General features: G+C 39.8%; 1 protein-coding gene across 2 annotated transcripts in view; it reads left to right on the forward strand.

The window, feature by feature from the left end:
• Met (MET proto-oncogene, receptor tyrosine kinase) overlaps nt 1-21,707 on the forward strand; it is a 104,451-nt gene that overhangs the window by 11,100 nt on the left and 71,644 nt on the right. The window contains exons 2-3 of one of the 2 annotated variants that reach the window (XM_051175715.1): nt 12,452-12,500; nt 15,917-17,136. In XM_051175715.1, the coding sequence (XP_051031672.1) occupies nt 15,931-17,136 (1,206 nt within the window). In that variant the 5' untranslated portion in view covers nt 12,452-12,500; nt 15,917-15,930. The remainder of the gene's footprint in view (nt 1-12,451; nt 12,501-15,916; nt 17,137-21,707) is intronic. The other variant, XM_051175716.1, reaches the window with a different exon arrangement.

The following is a 21,707-nucleotide window of genomic DNA, read 5'->3' on the forward strand; positions in this document are numbered from 1 at the left end:
TCATGCTAGAGTGAATCAGGAATGAAAAGTTCATATTTCGAATAAACTTAGTGATCTAAAGATTTGAGGAAAGCTCACACTACTTCCTCTCTTTTTGTCTTTACTTTCTGTATTTGTGTTTATCTGAGATTGCGAAATAGTCAGCTATCATCTGACCCTGGCTTCACCTTTGGGCATGAACCTCTCTCTCTACCTCCAGGTGGAGGCCACACTGTCCAAAGAGAGCCTGTGATTTGCACACTACCTAGTTAACACAAAGACAGCAAACGAGTATGTATCACTTACAGCCAGAAGAGTCTTTAGGTTTAAATATTCATGAGCTATTGCTGGTTGATGGGGAGAGAACTCCAAGCAGAAATGAAAATACATTTTGAACTTCTCAAAACTGCTTTTCTGTCATGAAAAAAAAAAAATGGAAGAGACTTGTCGATATTATTTCAGTCTGACTAGCGTGTATTTAGATTGTCCCTTGAAATCTGTATGTCAAGGCCCAGCGACTTTTAAACACTCTACTGGTCCTTAAGGAGTTTTCTAAAAATGCTCTTTAAATCACCAGAAAAGTACAGATAAAATCCCAGGCAGTTTCACTAATGACACTGGAAGGTGACAACCCTTGAGTCTATGTCATAAGCTGAATTGTTTTCCAACTGCTATTAAACATTCTAAGTGAATAACTAGAGTGGAATTCAGGATCGAGACTCCCTCACAGTTCCTAAATGGGTTTCACTTTTCAGAGTTAGATGATCGTTATAGCTGATTCATTTCTTCAACATCCTTAGGTAGTTGGCTTTATTGACGAGAGAAGAGTATCTGTTTTGATGTGTTTTCTTTCCCCAGAAGGTACTTGTTCTAGATTTCAATAAATCTCATTCTGAAATAATAATAACCAGAGCCTGGCATTTCCTCTTAATAAAGGCCCGTGGACCTGATGAATTATGCAAACATTGTAAGGAATTTGCTACAGAGGTCATGATCATGTAGCCATCTGCGCCTCAATTCAGCCTGATCACTCCGTAGATGCTCAGTGGGAGCAGGCACTAAGTGCTTTAAGATGGGATCACCATGAAACAGAGTTTTCTTGGTTCTCCCATCTTTGGCTAGTCTACAGTGAGTTCTTTCCCTACAGGTCTGTATCCCATCTTCCCCGGGCCCGCTGCCATGACTGAAAAACCTCACCATTCTCTCAAGTTCTCAGTTGTCCTTGGCTTTCCTTATTCTCAACATAAGATCTCCTCTCATATTTGGAGTGGCAGAAGCCCATGAGGTCTCCATGTCACTCATTATTACCTCCTTGAGTATGTCTCAGAGAGTGAAGTGCTCTTTTCAAACTAAGATCCTGATCCCAGGCTCCCCCCCCCCCCCCGCATCTTTGCTCACCTTGCTCTGCCTGCCCTGCCCTCCTTTTGGCCCTCCCATCCCATTTTTAAAGTCTCCTTAACCATTTTCCATTCAGTCCTTATGCAACCAGCTGCTGCTTCCAGAAAGAAACAGAACACAGATGTAAGGCATGCTGATAGGATCTTAAATACACAGTTGCCTAAGTAGATACTGTGATTTGTCTTATCTTTTAAGTAAGAGTTCTTGAAAATATGTGCCTAACCTGTTTTCTCTACCTTTTTTATCCCTATTCATTGCCTAACTCATTGGATTCAAGTAGTCTCCTCCATATGCCAAGAAAGTCTCCTTGTTGCCAAAGCTAATGGACATTGTTTTATTCCCACCGGCTCCCCCTGTGGAATAATCTACACTCCATGATATATGTCCAATTTCTTCCCTCCTTCTTAAAAGCTTTGCTTGAGCTTTGAAAAAAATCATCCAAACTCAGCCTCTTATGTCTCTGTGTTTCCTTTGCTTGCAACTTTTCTTTATACGTTTGGAATAAAGGCAGTGCTGTCCCTTATCTGAAGAGCTTGGGATCAGAAATTATTCAAATTTTAGTTTTCTTTCAGATTTCAGGGTATCTGCAGGGACTCTGCTAGGTGGGTGGCCTTAATAAATACCCACAATACAAATATTCCAAAATTCAATAGTTTTCAAATGTGCAGGCACTCAAAAGATGGCAGATTTCAGGGGGTTTTAAATTCTTGATTTTTAAATCGTGGATATTTTCCTGAATAAACTTTAAATGCATTGCTATGACAATGAAGACTACAGTATGTAAAGTTCAGATGGACCAGTGGTCAACAAATTTCTGTCTTTGACTCATGACTCCTTCATTCCTTTCGACTGTCATCCTCAGGGTGGAAGACACTTCCATCTGAATGATCAGCTTATGCCTTGGACTATTAATTAAAGTATCTTGACATCTCAGTCTCTCTTATGATCAATATCTATGCTGAACCATTAGCACATAAATGTTCTCTCTTTCTAACATCTCCCTAGTCCTGTCATCACTTTCTATCTAAATTTACAAAGTCTTTGTTCAGGATCATTCTTTAATATATCAATTTAATTTTTTTTTTACAAAGATGCTTACTGAGTGCCATGTAATGACAATAATTTAGTAGCTGACACTAAAGCTCGCAGACTAGTAGGAAATACACATTAAAATGCAGTGTGATGAAGGCGAGATGAGAGGAAAGCACCTGAGAGAGCTTCTGCTTCCCTCTGGAAGACAAGAGAGGCATCAAAAAGACTTCCCAGATGAGTCTTTTAGGGCAAGACCTTAAAACAGAGTAAAAGTTATCCAGGTGAAGCAATGGAAGAATGTTCCATTAAAAAAAATCTACATATGCTAACACCCAAAGTGGGAAAACATGTAGCTTGCTTTAAAAACTGGAGAATCAAATCACTAGGGCAGCCACCACAAGAGTAAGTCTGGAGAGATCACATGAGACTGTCGAGGTTTTCTAAGGTGGTGACTTTTTTCAGCAGAGAAACAACGTGATCAGATTTTCTGTTCAGGGAAAAAAAAAATGCCCCTTGTGCATTGAGGAACTGATCATTAAGACAAGAGTGGGGAGAGAAAACCAACTGGGAAGCCGTAGCAATGCGGGTAAGGAGGGACCTGCAATTGGAGTCCAGTATGATGACCTGAAAATGTGGGAGATGTGAGACACAGATATGAGACCGAGTGAGAGAGCAGATGTTGTGACAGTGAGTACAGGTTCCACCAAAATCTCCAGCTGCTCTTTTGGCTTGACTTACTCAGCCTGTTCTTCCAGCCTGTTAGTTTTGTTGGCCCTAGCCCTCACTTCTACACTTCCTATCATCTGTGTTCTTTTCCTTTTAGATTGTATTAATTCTTTATTTGTTGTTATAACAAAATGCATAACAAGAAGCAACTTAAGGGAGAAGGGGACTATTTTGGTTGGTGGTTGTTTGTTTCCAGCAATACAGCACATCATGGTGAAGAAAGCACACGGTGGTAGAACATGAGGCTGATGGTCATGCTGTGTCCACAGTCAAGAAGCAGAAAACAATGAATGCTATTGCACACCTTATTTTCTCCCTTTTCCCTTTATATTTAATCTATGATGCATTGGGGGTAGGTCTTTCCTCCCCAGTTATATCTTTCTGGAAACACGCTTCTACACATATCCAGAGGTGCATCCAAACCCAATCAAACTGACTCTGAAGATTAACCATCATGATGGTCTCACCCAACTCCCTACCTTTTTACACCATCCTCATGCTCATTGCTTCTTGCTTTAAGTCTTTACCCTAGACCTTTATTCTTCATTCTAAGACTCAAATACTCCACCACATGCCCAACAACTCTTGGCTGATTAAGTGGTACTTCAACTGTGAACACAACTAAACTGGTTTCTTCATATTCCCATACAAATCCTGGTCTTCTTAAACCCCATGGGTTGTCCAAACCCCCTACATCTCTATGTTTGCAATTGGGAAGACCATTCTCCTTATTATAAAATTTATATTTTTATTTCCCTTTTTAATTACACATGTGATATTGTAATTCCATTCCCTCTGTCATCAAACTATAACCACAGTTCAGCCACTTCAGCCAAAAGGAAACGCTTTATTTCCTTCTAGCCCAGGCCATCCCATCATGGTGGCACTGCTTCAGTCAGCAGTCTGCTGCTGGCTTCGTTGTCTCACCCATATGCCTTACTATCCCCAGCAGTCTCCCTTCACACACTCAACATGATTCCACTCAAACCTAAGCACTCCCTCAACCCACACCTTGCATCGGTTCCTCATTTCATTCCAACAAAAAGCAGAATCTCAACAGTTGCTTACAAGGGCCCAACAATTCTGATTCTTTGTCTTTCTTGACCTCATCTTTTGGTTGCCAAGCTCAGGCACAAACCCACCAAATATGTCCCTTGTTCATTCTTGTGTCTGCTCAGAAATCTCTTTTCATATATCATTTGACTGAGTTCTCTCTCCTTCAACCTTTTTATCAGAAGTCACCCACACAGATTTTCAAAGCCACCAATGTCTGCCTGTGATCTCCGTTGAGACAGTCCAGATTTCCAGACACTTTCAACTTCTAATATACTCTACCTCCAGCTTACTTATGTGCACTGTCACCTGGGTGCCTCTGCTAGCAAGTGCTTCCCGTAAGAACTGTTTACTGAGGTATGCCAAGCACATAGTAAGGCCTCAATAAGCATTACTGAATTCAATCTAAGTAGTTATTGGATAAACAAAGCTAATGAGGAGAAGTGGATTTTTTTTATAACCCCTGCTGATGAAAGTAAGAGGAAACTGATCTAAGGAATCCCTACTTTATTCTCCTTGATTCTCATCCTTGTGCTATAGCAAACTTTCTCATCAGGACCGCCAACCTGCAAATAACAACACAGAGACTCATTAATTATGAAAGCTTGGCCTTAGCTTAAGCTTATTTTTAACTAGCTCCTACAGTTTAAATTAACCCCCTTTTAATAATCTACCTTCTGTCACATACCACCCATTTTGCTTTCTCCCTATCTCCTCATGTTTCTCTTGAGCCTAGATTCATATCCTACTATCTCTGTTTCTGTCTCTCTCTCTCTCTCTCTCTCTCTCTCTCTCTCTCTCTCTCTCTCTCTTTCTGGAAATCCCACCTATACCACCTGCCTAGCTGTTGGCCATTCAGCTTTGGCCATTCAGCTTTTTATTACACCAACCACAGCAAATACATCTTCACAGTGTGTACAAATAGCCCACAACATTGTGACTGGATAGTTGAATGACCCTCTGCAATATCTTATAGCCTTTGGCCGATTCCCCCTTGTGTCTACTCATCATGTGGTCACCCAAATGGGATATATGTATTAATTTCCACATCCATTGGCTCCCATCTATAGAATACATGTGATTTGGCACTTTCAACGATACCAGCCTCTCCCACACAGTCTCTCTAGTACTGTATTCAGGAAAGCCACACACCTGTCCTCAGGGAGCCTGGGTATGAGTTCTTGCTTGCCAAAGTGTCTGCTCCCAGCTTAGCTGTCCTGAGCAATTCAATATCTTCAAGACCCAGCTTAAGCCATCAGTGCTTTCTCTCTTTGTGCTTCTCCTATGATTCCGCACTCCTAGGAGTGAGGCGGGGGGGGGGGGGAGGGGGGTGTAAGATACAAGGTCATCTTGGCAGTGACTCTTCTAGTGGAAAAGGTCATTTAAAAGACCATTCCCTCTTCTTGCCCTTCCTCGTCCTCAAACATACATCTTACACAGGAACAGGAGCATGTGTGCATGGACACACACACACACATACACACACACACAGAGCCCTGAGTTATTTTCTCTTAAGTTGATCAGTTATATAAATGCAATGCTGAGCACAGTTATTTTTAAGTTGTCCTAACCTTTAGGTTTATTGATTTTTTTTTTTCAAGCATCCAGGGTGTTTGTTTACTTAATGTTAGAAATGGGGTCCCACACTTACTTTTCTGCCAAGAAGTCCTAATTTTTTTTTTTAAACAGGGATTGGCTTGCTTGACATTCTCTGTTTATTTAAAGGTATTTAATTTTTGTTTTGCAGAAAATGTGCTTAGTTCTTTATTTTCTGATGATATATTGATCGCAGCATGTTTGTATGCTTTTGAAAAGTTTTCTTCCAACGTAATTGCATAGAAAATAACAGTCATGGTGATTCCATTCATTCACAGTAGTATCCTACTTTACACAGAAAAGGAACTATTATATAATTTAGCTTCAAAACCAGGACCTTATAATTATGATAGAATTTGAGTATAAAATAGAAATAAATGCAAATGAGATATTTCCATTTTATACTCAAATTTTATCATAATTATAAGGAAATATGATTGTATCCACCCCACCCATTTCCCGTTTCAGCTTCTCCCTGTATGTCCTTAATACGGTTTCCTCCCAACTTCATGTTGTCTAATTAAATTATTTTAAAAATAAAGAAAAAAGACCTAATTCATTTAGTTTCAGTCTGCTTGCTAGAGCTAACTTCCTAAGGAATGTCCTCAGATGTGAGCAAAATAATGTTGAGTACTAAATGAAAAAAGTCCTAAAAAGAAAGACCCACCTGAGTTAACAGCTGGTGTCTCCACCCTTGTCCCATTTCTTACTAGATAATGGTTTCCTTCCTGGGGCACAGCCACCATGACAGAAAAAAAAAAAAAAAAAAAAAAAGAAGGATCTACTGCCTGTTTCCCTCTGCAGCTGTTTAATTTTTGCCTTGTGCAAACCCGGGGGGAGACAGACAGATCAGCCAATAGCATTGCCTGCTTTTAATCCAAGCACTAAGAAGCAGAGAGAAAAAGGGCAGTTTGAGACCAGCCTGAACAACATATGAGATCTTGTCTCACTTGAAAGATAATGAAGTGGAGGGAAGAAGGGTGAGAAGAAGGAAAGGAAGAAATGGATTAACTCATTCTTGAGCACAGATTCCCCCATTTGGAACTAGCACATGCCTTATGCCCAGGACATTTTCCACCCCCGCCCCCAGGCAGGAGGGGATGTCTGATTCACTAGTGAGCAATGTATTAGCTTCCTTTCCTCTGGATGTGCCTCCCTCTTGGTTCACATTCTGACTGCCCAGCCAGGTTCATCCTTTCCAAACTCTGCATATGAATGTAGCAGGAAAGGGTTGCTAAGCTTGGTTTATTTTAACTTACATATGTAGAAAGATGTAATCCGTGAATTTATTTTATTCAGTGTTCCTGGCTTAATTGAACAAAATCTGGTAGAGTGTCTACACAATCTGATTTACAAACTTCCATTCATCTATTAGACCAAAAGGGGGAAAAGAACTGCTTCTGATTTCAAGACTTTTAGCATGTTGTGAACAATGGGGATGTTCAACCTCCACATTTCCAAGGATCACGAAATGTTCCTGTACGAGCTACCATTTATTAATAGGGTAAACGCCTGTCCATCAATCAGGACTTCAGCAGTTCAATGAATGCCCTGAATGGTATTTTCTTTCAATATGCATAATAGTAAAACAAGTGTCCATTTATTCTTTTTTTGCCCAGAAGTTGGATGCTTTCAGCCATTCTTGAAAGAACAAAGATGTTTGCCAACAGATTATGAATTTATGAGACAAAAATCTGGAGGAGAGAATGCCTTCTATTCTTTTTATCTTTACCCTTACCATATCAGGCTTGCACAAAGATCTTAATCATATATTGAAAGTAGAAAATGCACAATTGGCTTTTTCTTAAGCTAAAAGTCTGTCATTTTCAGCTTCTAAGATGATGACCAAGAGAAGGACCGAGATTACCTCATAAGAATGAGAACGAAACCAATCTCCCTCTTTAAAGAAAAATTTATGTAATGCCCAATAAAGTGTTAAGAGCCATCCCTAGTCCCATTTGTTATAACATGTGTATATTGCTCTAGTACCAAGTTTAATGTGTTTTCTCCTGTTGCCATCTCTATCTAAATCTTTAATAAATATGCAGATCTAGATCTTTTTATGAAATTTCATGTGATGTAAAAGTTGTTATCTTGATTATGGCTTTTTTCTTAGAAAAGAAAAAGCGAATGTTCATGCCCTTTGATAGTCATATCTTCATGTGATATTTAAAATCACGTGTGGAGCTCAATTACCATGCTGATCACATTTAAAACAATATGTTTTAGAAACATAACAGCAACAGAACCAAAATAAAAATAAGAAATTGTGCACAGTTTGCAAAGATGTTCGTGTTAGGGAAACAAACTCTTAAAAAATCGAGTCAAGCCTGCTGGTACATGCCTTACTCCTAGCTACTGAGGAAGCTGGGATAGAAGGATCTCAAGTTTAAGGTATGCCTGGACCACAGAGAAAGTTCAAAGACAGCATGGACAACACAGTAGGCCGGTCTTGAAACAAATAGAGGGCTGGGTGTGTAGCTACATAGCACAGCACTTGCCTCACATGCCAGACATTTCATTAAAATCCCAGTACTACCAGATAAATAAACAAACAGGAAAGCAGGCAAGCAAAAGGTAAATAGGTTCCATCCAAGTCTTCATTCCAAGTCATGTTTGTTTCCAAAGGTGGTTACTCCCTTATTTTTCTCTGCACATTTACAACTAGGATTGCCATTTCAATACATTTTTGGGACATACTTACGCTGAAAAAGGATCCAGTATTTGAGATTCAAATTTAGCTGGGTTTCCTACACCTTCATGTCCTAAATCTCTGTGGGGATATGGGCTTACTTTTTAAACTAGTGGTTCCTGTTTGGCCCACACTGTGGCCTCTGTCTTGGAAGAACTTTAAGGGCTTCAAGATCTTGAAACTGAGTTAGAGGAAAACCACAGGATGGCCAAGGGTGGGGAAATAACAAATAGCTCTATTTAAACTGTAGAGAGAAGTAAAGGAATGAAACGCTGAGCAGGTATTCGGCATGGTCTTTCCCAGAACACTGGCCAACTTCCTCATTTCTGTGGAGAGCAAGCTGAACTGGCTAAGGCATGGCTCAGGATAATAAAGACGGGTGTTACATTTATTAGACATCAGTGTGTGCTGTGTAAATGAGTGCCAGTGTATCCCATAATTTATTAAGACCTTCACCTATTTGAATATTTTGTGTAGTATACGATAGGGCCATAGTTTATGGTAGAGCCATACCACCCTGAACATTCTTGATCTTCTCTATTTCCTGTGAAGTTGTTTTTATGCATCTGACCTTGTATATGAACTCACAAGTTCATATTTTTTCCAGGATATTATTTGCTTGTGATTTGCAAGGAATAAAAAAAAAAAAAAAAAAAAAAAAACATTATGAAACTGCTGACCAAAAGGAGGAAGGAAAGAAACAATTTCATTGGCTCCTGTAAGCTTAAAATATGGTGGGATTCATATAGCCAGGTGATGATAAGAACCTTCCTCTCTCCATGTCTGAGCTCTTCAGCCCACAGCATCAGCTTTAACTCTGGCTGGCTCTACCCACACAGTAGCAAAGATGGCCCTCAGAAACCCCAAGGTGGTATCATCTGCATGCTTGGAATCACTGAACATGAGTGGTTCTCTGCCAGCATGCATATGGTTGTCCTTGATTTGGTCTTGTGCTCACTCTGAGCACTGGCTCAGAAGACTAGAGCTCACTAAAAGGCCAGGCTGGTGAGCATACTCTCCCTGCAGTGAGATGTGGTCATCATGATTGATAGGCAATCTCAGGAAATGGGGCAGAGAGAGTTTTCAAAAGAGCTACCAAAGGAAGAAATAATGGGTGCTGACCAGGTACAAATAAGTGCTCATTTAAGTACTATGCCTTCTGAATAAATCCTTTTCCCTAGAAACACAACTAATTAGAAACAGTTTGAATAAGCATATATATTTTAAAAAGTAGAAGTACTGAGGAGACCTTGATTTCTTGTGTACATTTAGCTTACATTTTATTCTCTTTGAACACATGTCATCCAAAAAGATGAGAATAATGTTTACAGTATGATTATAATTAGAAAAGATGATATAACTGAGTATACTTGTAAACTAGAAAATGCTTTCAACATAGTTGTATATCATTGTGTCAAAGTTTACAAAAGTCTTCCTCTTTAAGAAGTGTTCCATTACACCTGCTGTGATTTCTTCTGAGGAATCAATCTTTGAGCACAACACTATGTTTTTATAGCTGGTACAATTGTTGAGTGGCACAGATGCTACTCAACAAATACTCTAAAACCCACAGTATTGCTAGATTTGGAAGGAATGATATGACCAATGCAAGATATTTTAGTGAAAAAACTCAAAGTAGACAGGTAGCAAAGGAGAGTTGAATGGCAGATCAGAAGGTTAGGCTGAGCCTGAATTCATAGTTAAGAGGCTATCTCTAATGAAAAGACTCCTAAATACCACAAGTTTAATGATCAAGAGGGCATGGAGGTGTTCATTTTCAGGAAATGTTTGTTCAGTGAGAGTATCCCCACTACCAACTGCAGAGATATAAAGAAATATTTTGTAGATGATTCAGTTTCATCTGCTGTGTGCATACTTCAAGAGAATGAATTAGTCAGTCTGTTTGAATCAGCTTTATATACTTCACTTAGTAAAAAAAACAAAAAAAAAGTTAAATGACTAGAGCTACTTCAAAAAAGAAAAAAAGGAGCAGAAGTGGTAAAAAGGACATTCTATGTTGAAACTCTGATTCAGGCATCACAGGAATAAATGTATCAAGACAAAAATATATAGGAAGTGAGTATTTCTCAAGTCACTACCATTATAAACATTAAAATTTCTGGCATAGCCAGATCTAGCATACAGCTGGGAAGTAAGAGTAATTAATATATGCAAGATGATGGCACTAGTGTGACAGGTAATTGTAGAAAAGTCATCCCTGTGATCAGAATTGATACAGTTAGAACATACTTTGGAGTTCATTGGTTCAGTTCAGGAATGCCAGTAAATACTTAATTACCATCCCTGTGTGGGAGGACAAAGCTCTAGTTTACAGTATTTGCCAATTCCTATGATGTAGAACCCCCCTCCTGATTTTGTATTGTCAAGATAAGGTCAATGAAATAGAAGCTAGAAAGCGATGCACAAAATAGGCGTTCTATGCCAGTACCAAAGGACTCTAGCATGCTACTGGCTCAAAACTCACTTTATAAACTAGAAAGTTACTGAAGCGAAGAAATTGAGTGACTTGTTTTGGGTCATCTAACTTAGCCTCATTAACACAACTGAAGCTAGGTTCTGCTTCTCAAACTTATGAATGCATAATGAGGAATGGACTATAATTGATTGCCAAGCCCATTTAAACGCCACAGCCAGGCTACATTCCCCTTCTTTGAACTTCTTCCCTTGAGTTTAAACTGTTACGTGGTTGGTTGTCTGTCTTTCCTACTAGTTTCCGTTCTCACTGACTGTTGGAAAGTAATTTAATCACCTTTGAATCTTCAGCCCTCCTCATGATATCTGGCACATTACAGATGCCCATCTCTGTTTTCTAAGATTTTGAACAAACAATGATAATAGAGAACATACGTTGACCTACCATGGGCCAGGCACTGCACTAACATGCAGTCATCATTGAATTCACAGAGCCATCCTCAAAAATGAGGTCAGTCCCACAATGCACCTGACCAGAGTATATGGCTATGCATTTGGCACCAGAGTCTGTGCCTGGCACTCTGGTCTCACCAACACACACTTTTGTAAACAGACACTAGTCTTAATTAACTGGAATGGCTAAGAAAATGCATGTGTTAAATGATTAATTGCATCCTTCTTCTCTACTGGGTTTCTTTTGCTTTGCTGTCCCATCAAGTTAGACAACAAAAAGCTACTTTGTACATTTGCTGAATTCTAGCCACTTAAGTATTAATACAGTGGGTGACATCTGTGTCAACCTTAGAACATGATCCTTACTTTTAAAACTTTATGTAATCCCTCGATTGTAAAAATAAAGTGTAATTTTGAAGCTTCTTTCACAAGAAAAAAACAAAACCCATACATACTCAGGACTGTTCTGACAGGCATCAACTTGGATGTAAATTAATTGTAATGCTGTTTGGCCTTCCTTTTGGAAATATACATTCACTTATTTCCCTCATATCATATTTTTTGGAGAAAATACAGAAATAGTGTTCCCAGTCTTGGAAGATTTACTGATATATGGCATGTTGAGAAAACAATAAGTTTTCATATAATATACTCTGGGCTGATAAGATAATTTGTTCCTCATCCTTTCTTTTCATCCCCTCTTGTTTCTCTCATCTGCACCAAAAATGTTCTAGTATATTTCAAAACATTGAGAATTATATGTTAAAATATCAAGTCCAATGCCCAGATATATATATATATGTATATATGTATACATATATATATATATATATATATCATCTTTTTGATCCTTAAGGACAATCATATGAGAATATTGGACTGTGGCTGCAGAGGGGCTGGAAGGGCTGGAATCACAGATGTGATAGTTTAGCTTCTATGACACCTCTGTTTAGCAAGCCGCTTCAGTATTAAGGAAACATCTGAGGGTGGACTGCTGTCTGCTGGGCATGGAACTCAAGTCACACTGGGTGACTCCTGACAAGCATGCTCATCCAGAAGGGGAGGCTAACCCTACTTCCTTCTTCACAGGATGTTTGTGGAGAGAAGTCAGACGGTTTAGCAGAATGCCCAGCATGTGGTAAGCACACAATGCATGTTACTGTTGTTTTTATTGTCATATGGCTTATACCTCTTCCAGCAAGTTATCTAACTGATGCTTTCCTTTGCTCTCTGGTACAATGGTGGTTTTATAGCTTTGCTACACATCACCTCAAAGCTTAGCCCTTCAACCAGATCCCTTCATGTGGACCCTGAAGACTACTGTGTCCCCAACTATCTGAGCCAGGTTCCTTCTCTTTCATGAATGTGAAGAGTTAGGGACAGAATGCCAATTGCGTCTTAGCTTAAAGGAGCCCTGGGTTTAAGGGAACCCTTAGAGCTTTTCTTTCATTAGTTTCTTACTGATCTCAGTATGCAGGCTCTGCTTTGGTTATTTTGAACCTCTTCATCCAGCTGAAGGTTCCTAGTCCTTCCTCTGTATCTGTTACTTGAAACACATGTCTGTGTACTCTGATTTACTTTTAGAACATAGAGATGTCGTGTTCTGGACCTCTGGCTGTTCCTGTTAGAACATAGAGGTATCATATTCTAAACATCTCGCTGTTTCTGTACTGTCATGTGACTTCTCCTCTCTGGCTGTATCAGAGAACATGACCTCTCTTACTTTCCGGGAATCTTAGAAATACCTGTTTGGAATATTGCGTCATCAACTTTGTGCCTGTCTCTCACTTGTGCCTGTCACCCCACTTCTCAGACGCTAGTACTTGCCACTGTCCTGCCCACACCATGTGCTCTCCACTGGCCCTCTGCTTTGCACAAAACAGTGTGTCCGTGTGGGATCTTCATTCACTGTTCTTGAAGACTGAATTCTAACCTCATTTGCAGTCTGGTTTCCTTTCTATTCACACACCTCTCTGTCACCTGGTTGCCTCTACCAATGAACTATGCACTTTCCAGAGAAAAATACTTGTCCTTGTAGGCATCAAATCGGTGCTAGTGGAAGAGAAAGTCTTGCAAATAAGTATAATTTAGCAATGAACTCCAAGCAACTACTGTTGCCTTCTGCTTGCTCTTGCTTGGTTCAACACTTTACTTCCTCAAAACACACATTCCCTTGCACGTTGGCAGGATTGAAAACTACTGTTAAATCTATTGAAGGTCAACAAGTAGTTCTTTCTTATATGGACTATGTTCTTCTTGAGACCCTCACCTAGCTTCTGCAGCACTGAAACAATGCTGGCTCTTGATGCCTCAATGCCTTCTTGACACTTCGCTTAGTTCTTTTAATGTAGGTATTTGCCCCGATTTAATTCATTGGCTGTCTCTTTTTCTTCTAGTCCCACCACAAGCACACCAACCTAGGTTTTAGCTATCACTTCTATGGACATGCCTGTGTAGAAGTTCATTTCTATTGTTCTAAATGAAGTACCAAGTACACCAGTTTTGAATTTGCATCCTTCCAGATTCCACTTGCCACTGTGTCATTTTAAGCAGATGTGTCTCCCCTGGACCAGTCATGCCTCTCATCCATAAGGGCAGCTTTCCTCAGAAACGTTTCATTATTCACCTCTGTTGTTTGGCATAGATGTTCCATCTGTTCAGAAATTTCATTCATCATGTATTCCAAGCACCTGCTTCCTGATAAATAATGTGAACCCTTCCAGCCATTCCTATAGTAAAACCTTTACTCAGTTCCCATCACTTAATTAAACTCAGCATGCTTAAAAACCATGTCTTTTAGCCAACTTCCTAATGCTGCCTGCCATGCTATTGTAACTTATTCTACTTCTGCCCAAATGATTCCCGATCATCTTTACCTCCCCTTTTCTCTATCCAGCCAGGTGTTGAATATGACTTTTTTTTAACTGTGCCTCTCATTGCCTCTTTCTGTTCTTGGGGCCACCATGTTGCTTCTGGCCCTCTTTTGTTTCATTCTAGGACATCATAGTTGCCACTCAACCATTTCTTTAAAGCTCCCAATTTTGCGAAATTTAATAGAACCAAAGTCAAAATATATGGGCTCAAGTTCTTGTTTTTTAATCTTCTGCTTATCTTTTATTTACACACAGTTTAATATATATTTGCTTAATGTCAGCTGTTCTCCAGGGTCCACTGCACCCAATTCTTAGAATACAGTAATGAGTCAGACATATGCTGTCCTCCTAATTAATCTCACAACATAGTGAATATGTCCCTATTTATCATAGCATGATCCCATACAGAAGTTATCTCTCCATTTCTTGATGCTTGTAATTTTTGGATTGTTATTGGGGTGTTGTAATGACAGGTAGAATAGCCTTCTCAGTGTATTACTTATTAACCAGTTTTAGTTTCACTGAAAGGCAGGAATCGTGTCCCATTTTCCATAGTGTCAGCAAAGAGCCTTGAACATATTAGTTGTTTGGTGATGCTGGGTATAGTTTCATAGATCCAAGGTTAGTCTTTACCATAGCTGTAACACCACATATGGTTTAAGCATCCTTTAGCTCTCTGAGAAAACACAAGTGACAGGTATTTAGTTTCTTTCATTCGAAGTCTTCTCTATTGCAAAACAATACCCTACCGCTGCCCATATCTATTAATAGTAGCATTCATATGTCTTTAACCTGTGCCCCTTATACTTTTAAGAACTGAATAACAAACCAGTCATGCTTCCTGGAAGAAACACTGGTCCATGTATAGACCATGGAATGTTGAGATAATGTTCTTGGTACTAAAGAGCTTTTTTGACTTGATAATGAACAATATGTTGCTATTTTTCCCCCTTGGGAAATAGCTCTAAAATTTTAGTTCTGAAGATTAAATTTCACTTTACATATTTCAGCCTGCTGATTTTTGAAGTTCTGGTGATCTTGCATTAGGAATTTGTCTGTCTGAAACAATAGGTTAACCATAGCCAAGCTATAAACCATACCTTTTCCTTGCACACAAAATCCTATAAACAGCATGTGATCACTGGCTTCTAGGATTTATGATTGTTTTCTTCCAAAAAGAAGCTAAATTTAGCCTAGTAATTCTACATGCTCCCAAGGAAACAATGCCTGCTGTGATTTCTAGAATAAATGAATCTGAACCACAGTTCCTTTACTTGAGTAACCAAGAAAGTTTAAATATCAACCTAGTCATTAGCCACAGATATGAAACCACATTAAGCAACCAGCAAGGGGTTAAGAAAGAATGTGCAATGTTTCTTATTCAGGGGCTGAACATCTCTCAGTGGCTGCATGGGCCTCAACACAGAACATTGTTTGCATCGCATAATGGGCCTTGAAAATTACTCGTCCGTGGCTTGACTTCTAAAATTAAACTATGTGGAGTCATGTCCAGCCCTACAATGCATCTTTATGTGAAGCTAGCGAGCAGTTTTTGTTTTCAGTCTATGTAAAAATTCCAATTAGGAAATGTTATTTCTGCTGGTGAAGCTGGAGTAGTGCTTCCATTCTTCTTTGTTTCTAATGATGACTGAATAGCCCTTGCCTGAATGTGTCTTGACAGATCAACGTCTCACAATGAAGGCTCCCACCGTGCTGTCACCTGGCATTCTGGTGCTGCTGCTGCTGACCTTGCTGCAGAGGAGCCATGGGGACTGCAAGGAGGCCCTAGTGAAGTCCGAGATGAACATGAATATGAAGTATCAGCTTCCCAACTTCACCTCAGAAACCCCCATCCAGAATGTCGTTCTACACGGGCATCATATTTACCTCGGGACCACAAACTACATTTATGTTTTAGATGACAAAGACCTTCAGAAGGTGTCCGAGTATAAGACTGGCCCTGTGTTTGAACACCCAGATTGTTTTCCATGTCAGGACTGCAGCAGCAAAGCCAATTCATCAGGAGGTGTCTGGAAAGACAATACCAACATGGCTCTGCTTGTTGACACATACTATGACGATCAGCTCATTAGCTGTGGCAGCGTCAACAGAGGGACCTGCCAGCGGCATGTCCTTCCACCTAACAATGCTGCTGACATACAGTCCGAGGTTCACTGCATGTTCTCCCCACATGTGGATGAAGAGTCAGGCCAGTGTCCTGACTGCGTAGTGAGTGCCCTGGGAGCCAAAGTCCTCCTGTCTGAAAAGGACCGTTTCATCAATTTCTTTGTGGGGAATACGATAAATTCTACCTACTTTCCTGACCATTCACTGCATTCGATATCGGTGAGACGCCTAAAGGAAACACAAGATGGTTTTAAGTTTTTGACAGACCAGTCCTATATTGATGTCTTACCTGAATTCCGAGATTCCTACCCCATAAAGTACATACATGCCTTTGAAAGCAACCGTTTTATTTACTTTCTGACGGTACAAAAGGAAACCTTAGATGCTCAGACTTTTCACACAAGAATAATCAGGTTCTGTTCTGTAGACTCTGGGTTGCACTCCTACATGGAAATGCCTCTGGAGTGTATTCTCACAGAAAAAAGAAGAAAGAGATCCACAAGGGAGGAAGTGTTTAATATCCTCCAAGCTGCATATGTCAGTAAACCTGGGGCCAATCTTGCTAAGCAAATAGGAGCCAGCCCGAATGATGACATACTCTACGGCGTGTTCGCACAAAGCAAACCAGACTCTGCAGAACCCATGAACCGATCGGCAGTCTGTGCATTCCCCATCAAATATGTCAATGAATTCTTCAACAAGATTGTCAACAAAAACAATGTGAGATGTCTCCAGCATTTCTATGGACCCAACCATGAGCACTGTTTCAACCGGGTAAGTCATGGGCTTCCCATTTAAAATTAGGTATAAAGCAGAATAAATACCAGTCTAAAGAAATGGATATCAAGGCTTTTCTGTGGTTAGTAAATGATTTGTATTCAAAATATTTACAGAATTTTTATAAGAAAATTAGGAAACTGATCTTCATTAATGATTAAAATAGTATCATGAAATTAATGTAGGGCTGGGGAGGCAGCTCAGTGAGTGAAATGTTTATTGCATAAGCATGGGGAATTGAGTTCCATTCCAAGAACCCATGTGAAGAAAACAGGTGTGGTGGCACATGCTTCTAACCCCAGTGCTAATAGCAGAAATGCCTTGGCCTCACAAGTCAGGTAGTCAGTTTAGCCTAATTGGCACTCTCCAGGCGAATGAGAAAGACCTTGTTTCAAATAAATGAATGAAAACAAACAGGTACTGAGGCCCAATGCCAGGGCTTAGTTCTGGCCTCCATGTGCCTACACACACACACACACACACACACACACACACACAAAATGCACTCATGAGTGCACACATACACACACTCTCATTCTCTCTCTCTCTCACTCACACACACACACACACACACACACACACACACGGTGTGGGGTGGGGAGGGCGATAATATAACTAAAGAAAAAAATTTAACATATAGGTTTGCATTCCTGCACACTTGTTGCTTTGGACTGATGATCACTAAAAATGGTATTTTTCACAGGAAAATTATTGGTGTTTTTACTTAAGTAAAGTAGAACTTGCCATCTGTAACTAGATACTTTTTTTTCCTACTATTCATTTGATCCCTTCGTGACACAGGACAAGCACCAACCTAGAGAGTCCATTGCAGCCTTGGAAGTCGATTTGAGTCTAGATTTGCACATACATCATGGTTGCACCTCCTAACACAGGGATCCTCAGTGCCTGTAACTGAACAAATTGTGTTACTTTGAGTCCTATCTAAAGACATTTGGACTTTGGAAATGTGTGTGTCTTGTCTGAGCAGTTTACAACTGCAGGTTATAACTGCAACTAGGAAGAACATTCGATATGTACTTGATAAGAGAAAGTACCCAGGGCATATGCTTTCAGGAATATCTGGCTGGCTTTTGATGGGATGCCTGGGATACTTCCCTACGTGAAAATTTATTTACCTGCTAAAGCAAATGTCCCTCCTTTCCCCCTCCAAGCGTAAAGACACCACACACACACCAACTAAGACAAACCGCCCCCAAAATTAAATAGAAGCACAAGGGCCTCATCAGGCTGCCCTTTCCTTCAGTGGAAAATACTACAGACGGATGGAAGAAAACTGGAGCTCTTTCAGGAACCTGGGATTCAAAAGTGCAAGTGTGATATGCGAAGGATCTTGGAGAAAACACTTGCCCTGCATCCAGCAAGCTCTCTGAGCAACATGAGTGTAAAGAGCATATTAGGAATTTCTCCATGGTTTGCAGGGCATATGGCCTTGATGCTTGGATTTTGTCGTGCGAAAGACAGTTAAAAAGACAGTTTACTTTACTGGTATCTTGTCTCGTTTTATTTTGTACATTTCAGCCTCCCAGTGGTAAATGTTCCTACTCACTTTAGAAAGTCTCAAAACCTTCTGAACTTTATCTTACCCGCTTTGACGTTTTTAGTGTTCCAGGGGGAACAAAGGGGCAGGATTATCCAATAGAATGGCGACCAGTTTTATCATGCAGGAAAAAATGCCCCAAAAGCCACACCTGAAACCATTGTGACTCCCATCTCGAAAATTCTTGTGGGAAACAAGATGTAACTTGCCAATAGTCTCCTTGCAAGGGAAGCCAAGTTTTGCACAGGCCAAATTCCATAAAGACAAATAAGCTGCGAAGCTCCATTCTTCAGTTGCCTGTTTATCTTCTCCACTTACTAACGGCTGAGATTCTTCTGAAACCACGACTACACACACTCCACTTTCACATACCTGGGCCGCAGAAAGTTCCAATGATCAGCATGTAGTCATTTCCCAGCTTTGTTGTAAAATGATGGCAGCAAGAACAAAATGATTTACAGGACCTGAGCTGTTAGGGAGGCTCTGAGAAATAAGGTGGCTTCGTTTTTGTCTTGGCTGATTAACTTAGACAGATATCAGGTGACCCTTCTAATGATATCTTGGAATTGAGTGTTTATTTTTAGTATGAAGTTTCACGACTAGACACACATTGAGTAATTTTGATATTAATATATTTAATACATGTATGGGCAGACTTGACTGCCCTTTGGACAAACTGAAAGATGCTATGGTGGTACCTTTCTACTTAGGCTCCCACCCGGTCCTCAGTGATTGTAGTAAGATTCATCTGAGGGGCTTTCTACCCTCTCATCTCCTCACCATGTATAAAAGTATCTCTACTGAAGGATCAAGCACTAGGTACCAAGAAAGGAGATCTTCTGTTCAGGGATGCTGCAGGTGTTTCAGGCCTAACTTGCTTATTGATGACAAAGTTATGTTGCTTTCTCTCCCCTCACATTTCAGGAATCTAGTCATAGTCTACAGGCATCTTCTCACAACTGCAACAGGAAAGCCCCTTTGAGTCATCTGATGGTTCTGAGAGCACATCAGTTTCAGCCATTTCTTATTTGTGCTTCAGAGCTTGTCTCTACATATAATTCATTTTCTGGGAGCTTATCCCAAGCCATAGGTGCCCATCCATGGAATACTAGTGTCGTTCATTCTAATGACCTTCTCTAAGAATAAAACCCTAGGTCAGATGGTGGTGTCACACACCTTTCATCCCAGCAGTTTAGAGGCAGAGGTAGGCAGTTCTCTGAGTTAGAGGCCAGCCTGATCTACAGAGTGAGTTCCAAGACAGCCAGAGCTAAGAATATAGTCTTGATTCTCACTATGCACACCTATTTTTTTTCTGTTGAGTCTGAATGTGGTTCTTAAAGGACTTATTTACGAATGACATCTAACTGTGAATTCTATTGGTATGTACATCCACAATAATTTCAAATTCATTTTTAAAATTCTGCTTTTTTTAACCCATTCATTGGTAAACCTTTATAAACATGTCAATTTTAGTATGAATTCATGTTGTTTTAGGTTAATGCATATACCATTACCTATAATTGAGCAAAATAAAATCATTGAGAAAATGCCCCTATAATATGGAAATTTTGTTATTACCCAACTTTAGGAGGAAAAATAAACTCTTCCTTCTACTTGGAGATAAATAGCATTAAAACCCCTTAATCCATTTCTTCAAATTACTAGAATCTCAACCAATCTTACATAAGGAATTATTAACTTGAAAGTCCAGGAAAAAAATGTTTATGAACACTGAGACAATTACTGCAAAAGCAAATAAGTGTTGAATAGGAGAACTATTTAAAATTCCCAAAGTCAGCAGCAATCCTATAAGTATACTACATATTTTACTTGGAGACTTAAAATACTACTATATTCTAGAAAAGCTTTTTACTGGATGTTGAAATAGGAAAGGTTCTTTATATAAAATATTTTTAATGTATTACATTCTTTTCTCTAGAATCCCATTACCAAAGTTCCATTCTATTGTGAAAAAGTAAACTTGTAGTAAATATTTCTCCATCATCTGGATCATCTTTTTTTTTTACTAAAATTGCTTTCATAAACTGTATTTGGTCATATTCCTTGCCCTCCCCCAACTCCTCCCTGATCCTCTCCACCCCCTACTCTCACCTCACGTTCACTGTACCAGCTCCCTTCCTCAAGAAAAACTAAAACTAAAACGGAAAAACAGTAGCTAAAATATACCAGGTCAACATAAAAACCACACACACACACACACACACACAAATAAATAAAACACAGAGTCTGCTTTATATTGGTCAACTCCTCCTGAATATGGGGGCCTGTCCTGAATGTGGTTGTTATACTCAGTGACATCTTGGTCATCTTAATAATGAATATTGGATCAGCTGTTGGGAGACAGTGATGCACTCCTGGGTGAAAGGCATGGTTTACAGTGACTTCTGCCCTGCTGCTGCTTCTTGCAAGCTGGGTTTCATCTTCAACATCACAGTAGCATAACCTACTTCACAGGTGCTCACACAACATGCAGTGATCCTGTAATCCATCTGGCACAGTAAGATGACTATGAAATTAGCTCCTTGGGAGTAAGAATAACCTAATGAAAGGAGACTTAGGTACAAGATCTGGGTTCAGGTCTGCACCGCACTGTTTTCTAACTGCTGAACTTGAGAACTTTATTTTCATTTTCTAGTCGCTCTGGCCTCCTGTGGAACCTGTCATGTGGACAAGTACAATAATACTCAACAGCATTGGCTTTGTCTCCTGCTCATATTAAATGATAGCTATTATTATAAAATACTTCTATAAAAGAGAAGCAAATTCAAATGGTCAGTTTGTTTCCTTAAAGAAAGGAGCCATGCATTGTGGTTCTGTTTTCCATGAGAGTCTTCACTGCCCTCTCTATATGTTGTGAGTGACCAAACTCCATACAGCTTAATTGGTTAATGTCTGAGTGGGCTGACACCACGGGTGACAGCTGAATCCAACTGCATTACACTCAAGAAACTCTGCTTCATTCCCTGACTTAAATTTTAAACTAGCTTTG

The sequence above is a fragment of the Phodopus roborovskii genome, unplaced genomic scaffold, assembly GCF_943737965.1.
Source record: "Phodopus roborovskii unplaced genomic scaffold, PHOROB, whole genome shotgun sequence".
NCBI classification, from domain to species: Eukaryota; Metazoa; Chordata; class Mammalia; order Rodentia; family Cricetidae; genus Phodopus; species Phodopus roborovskii.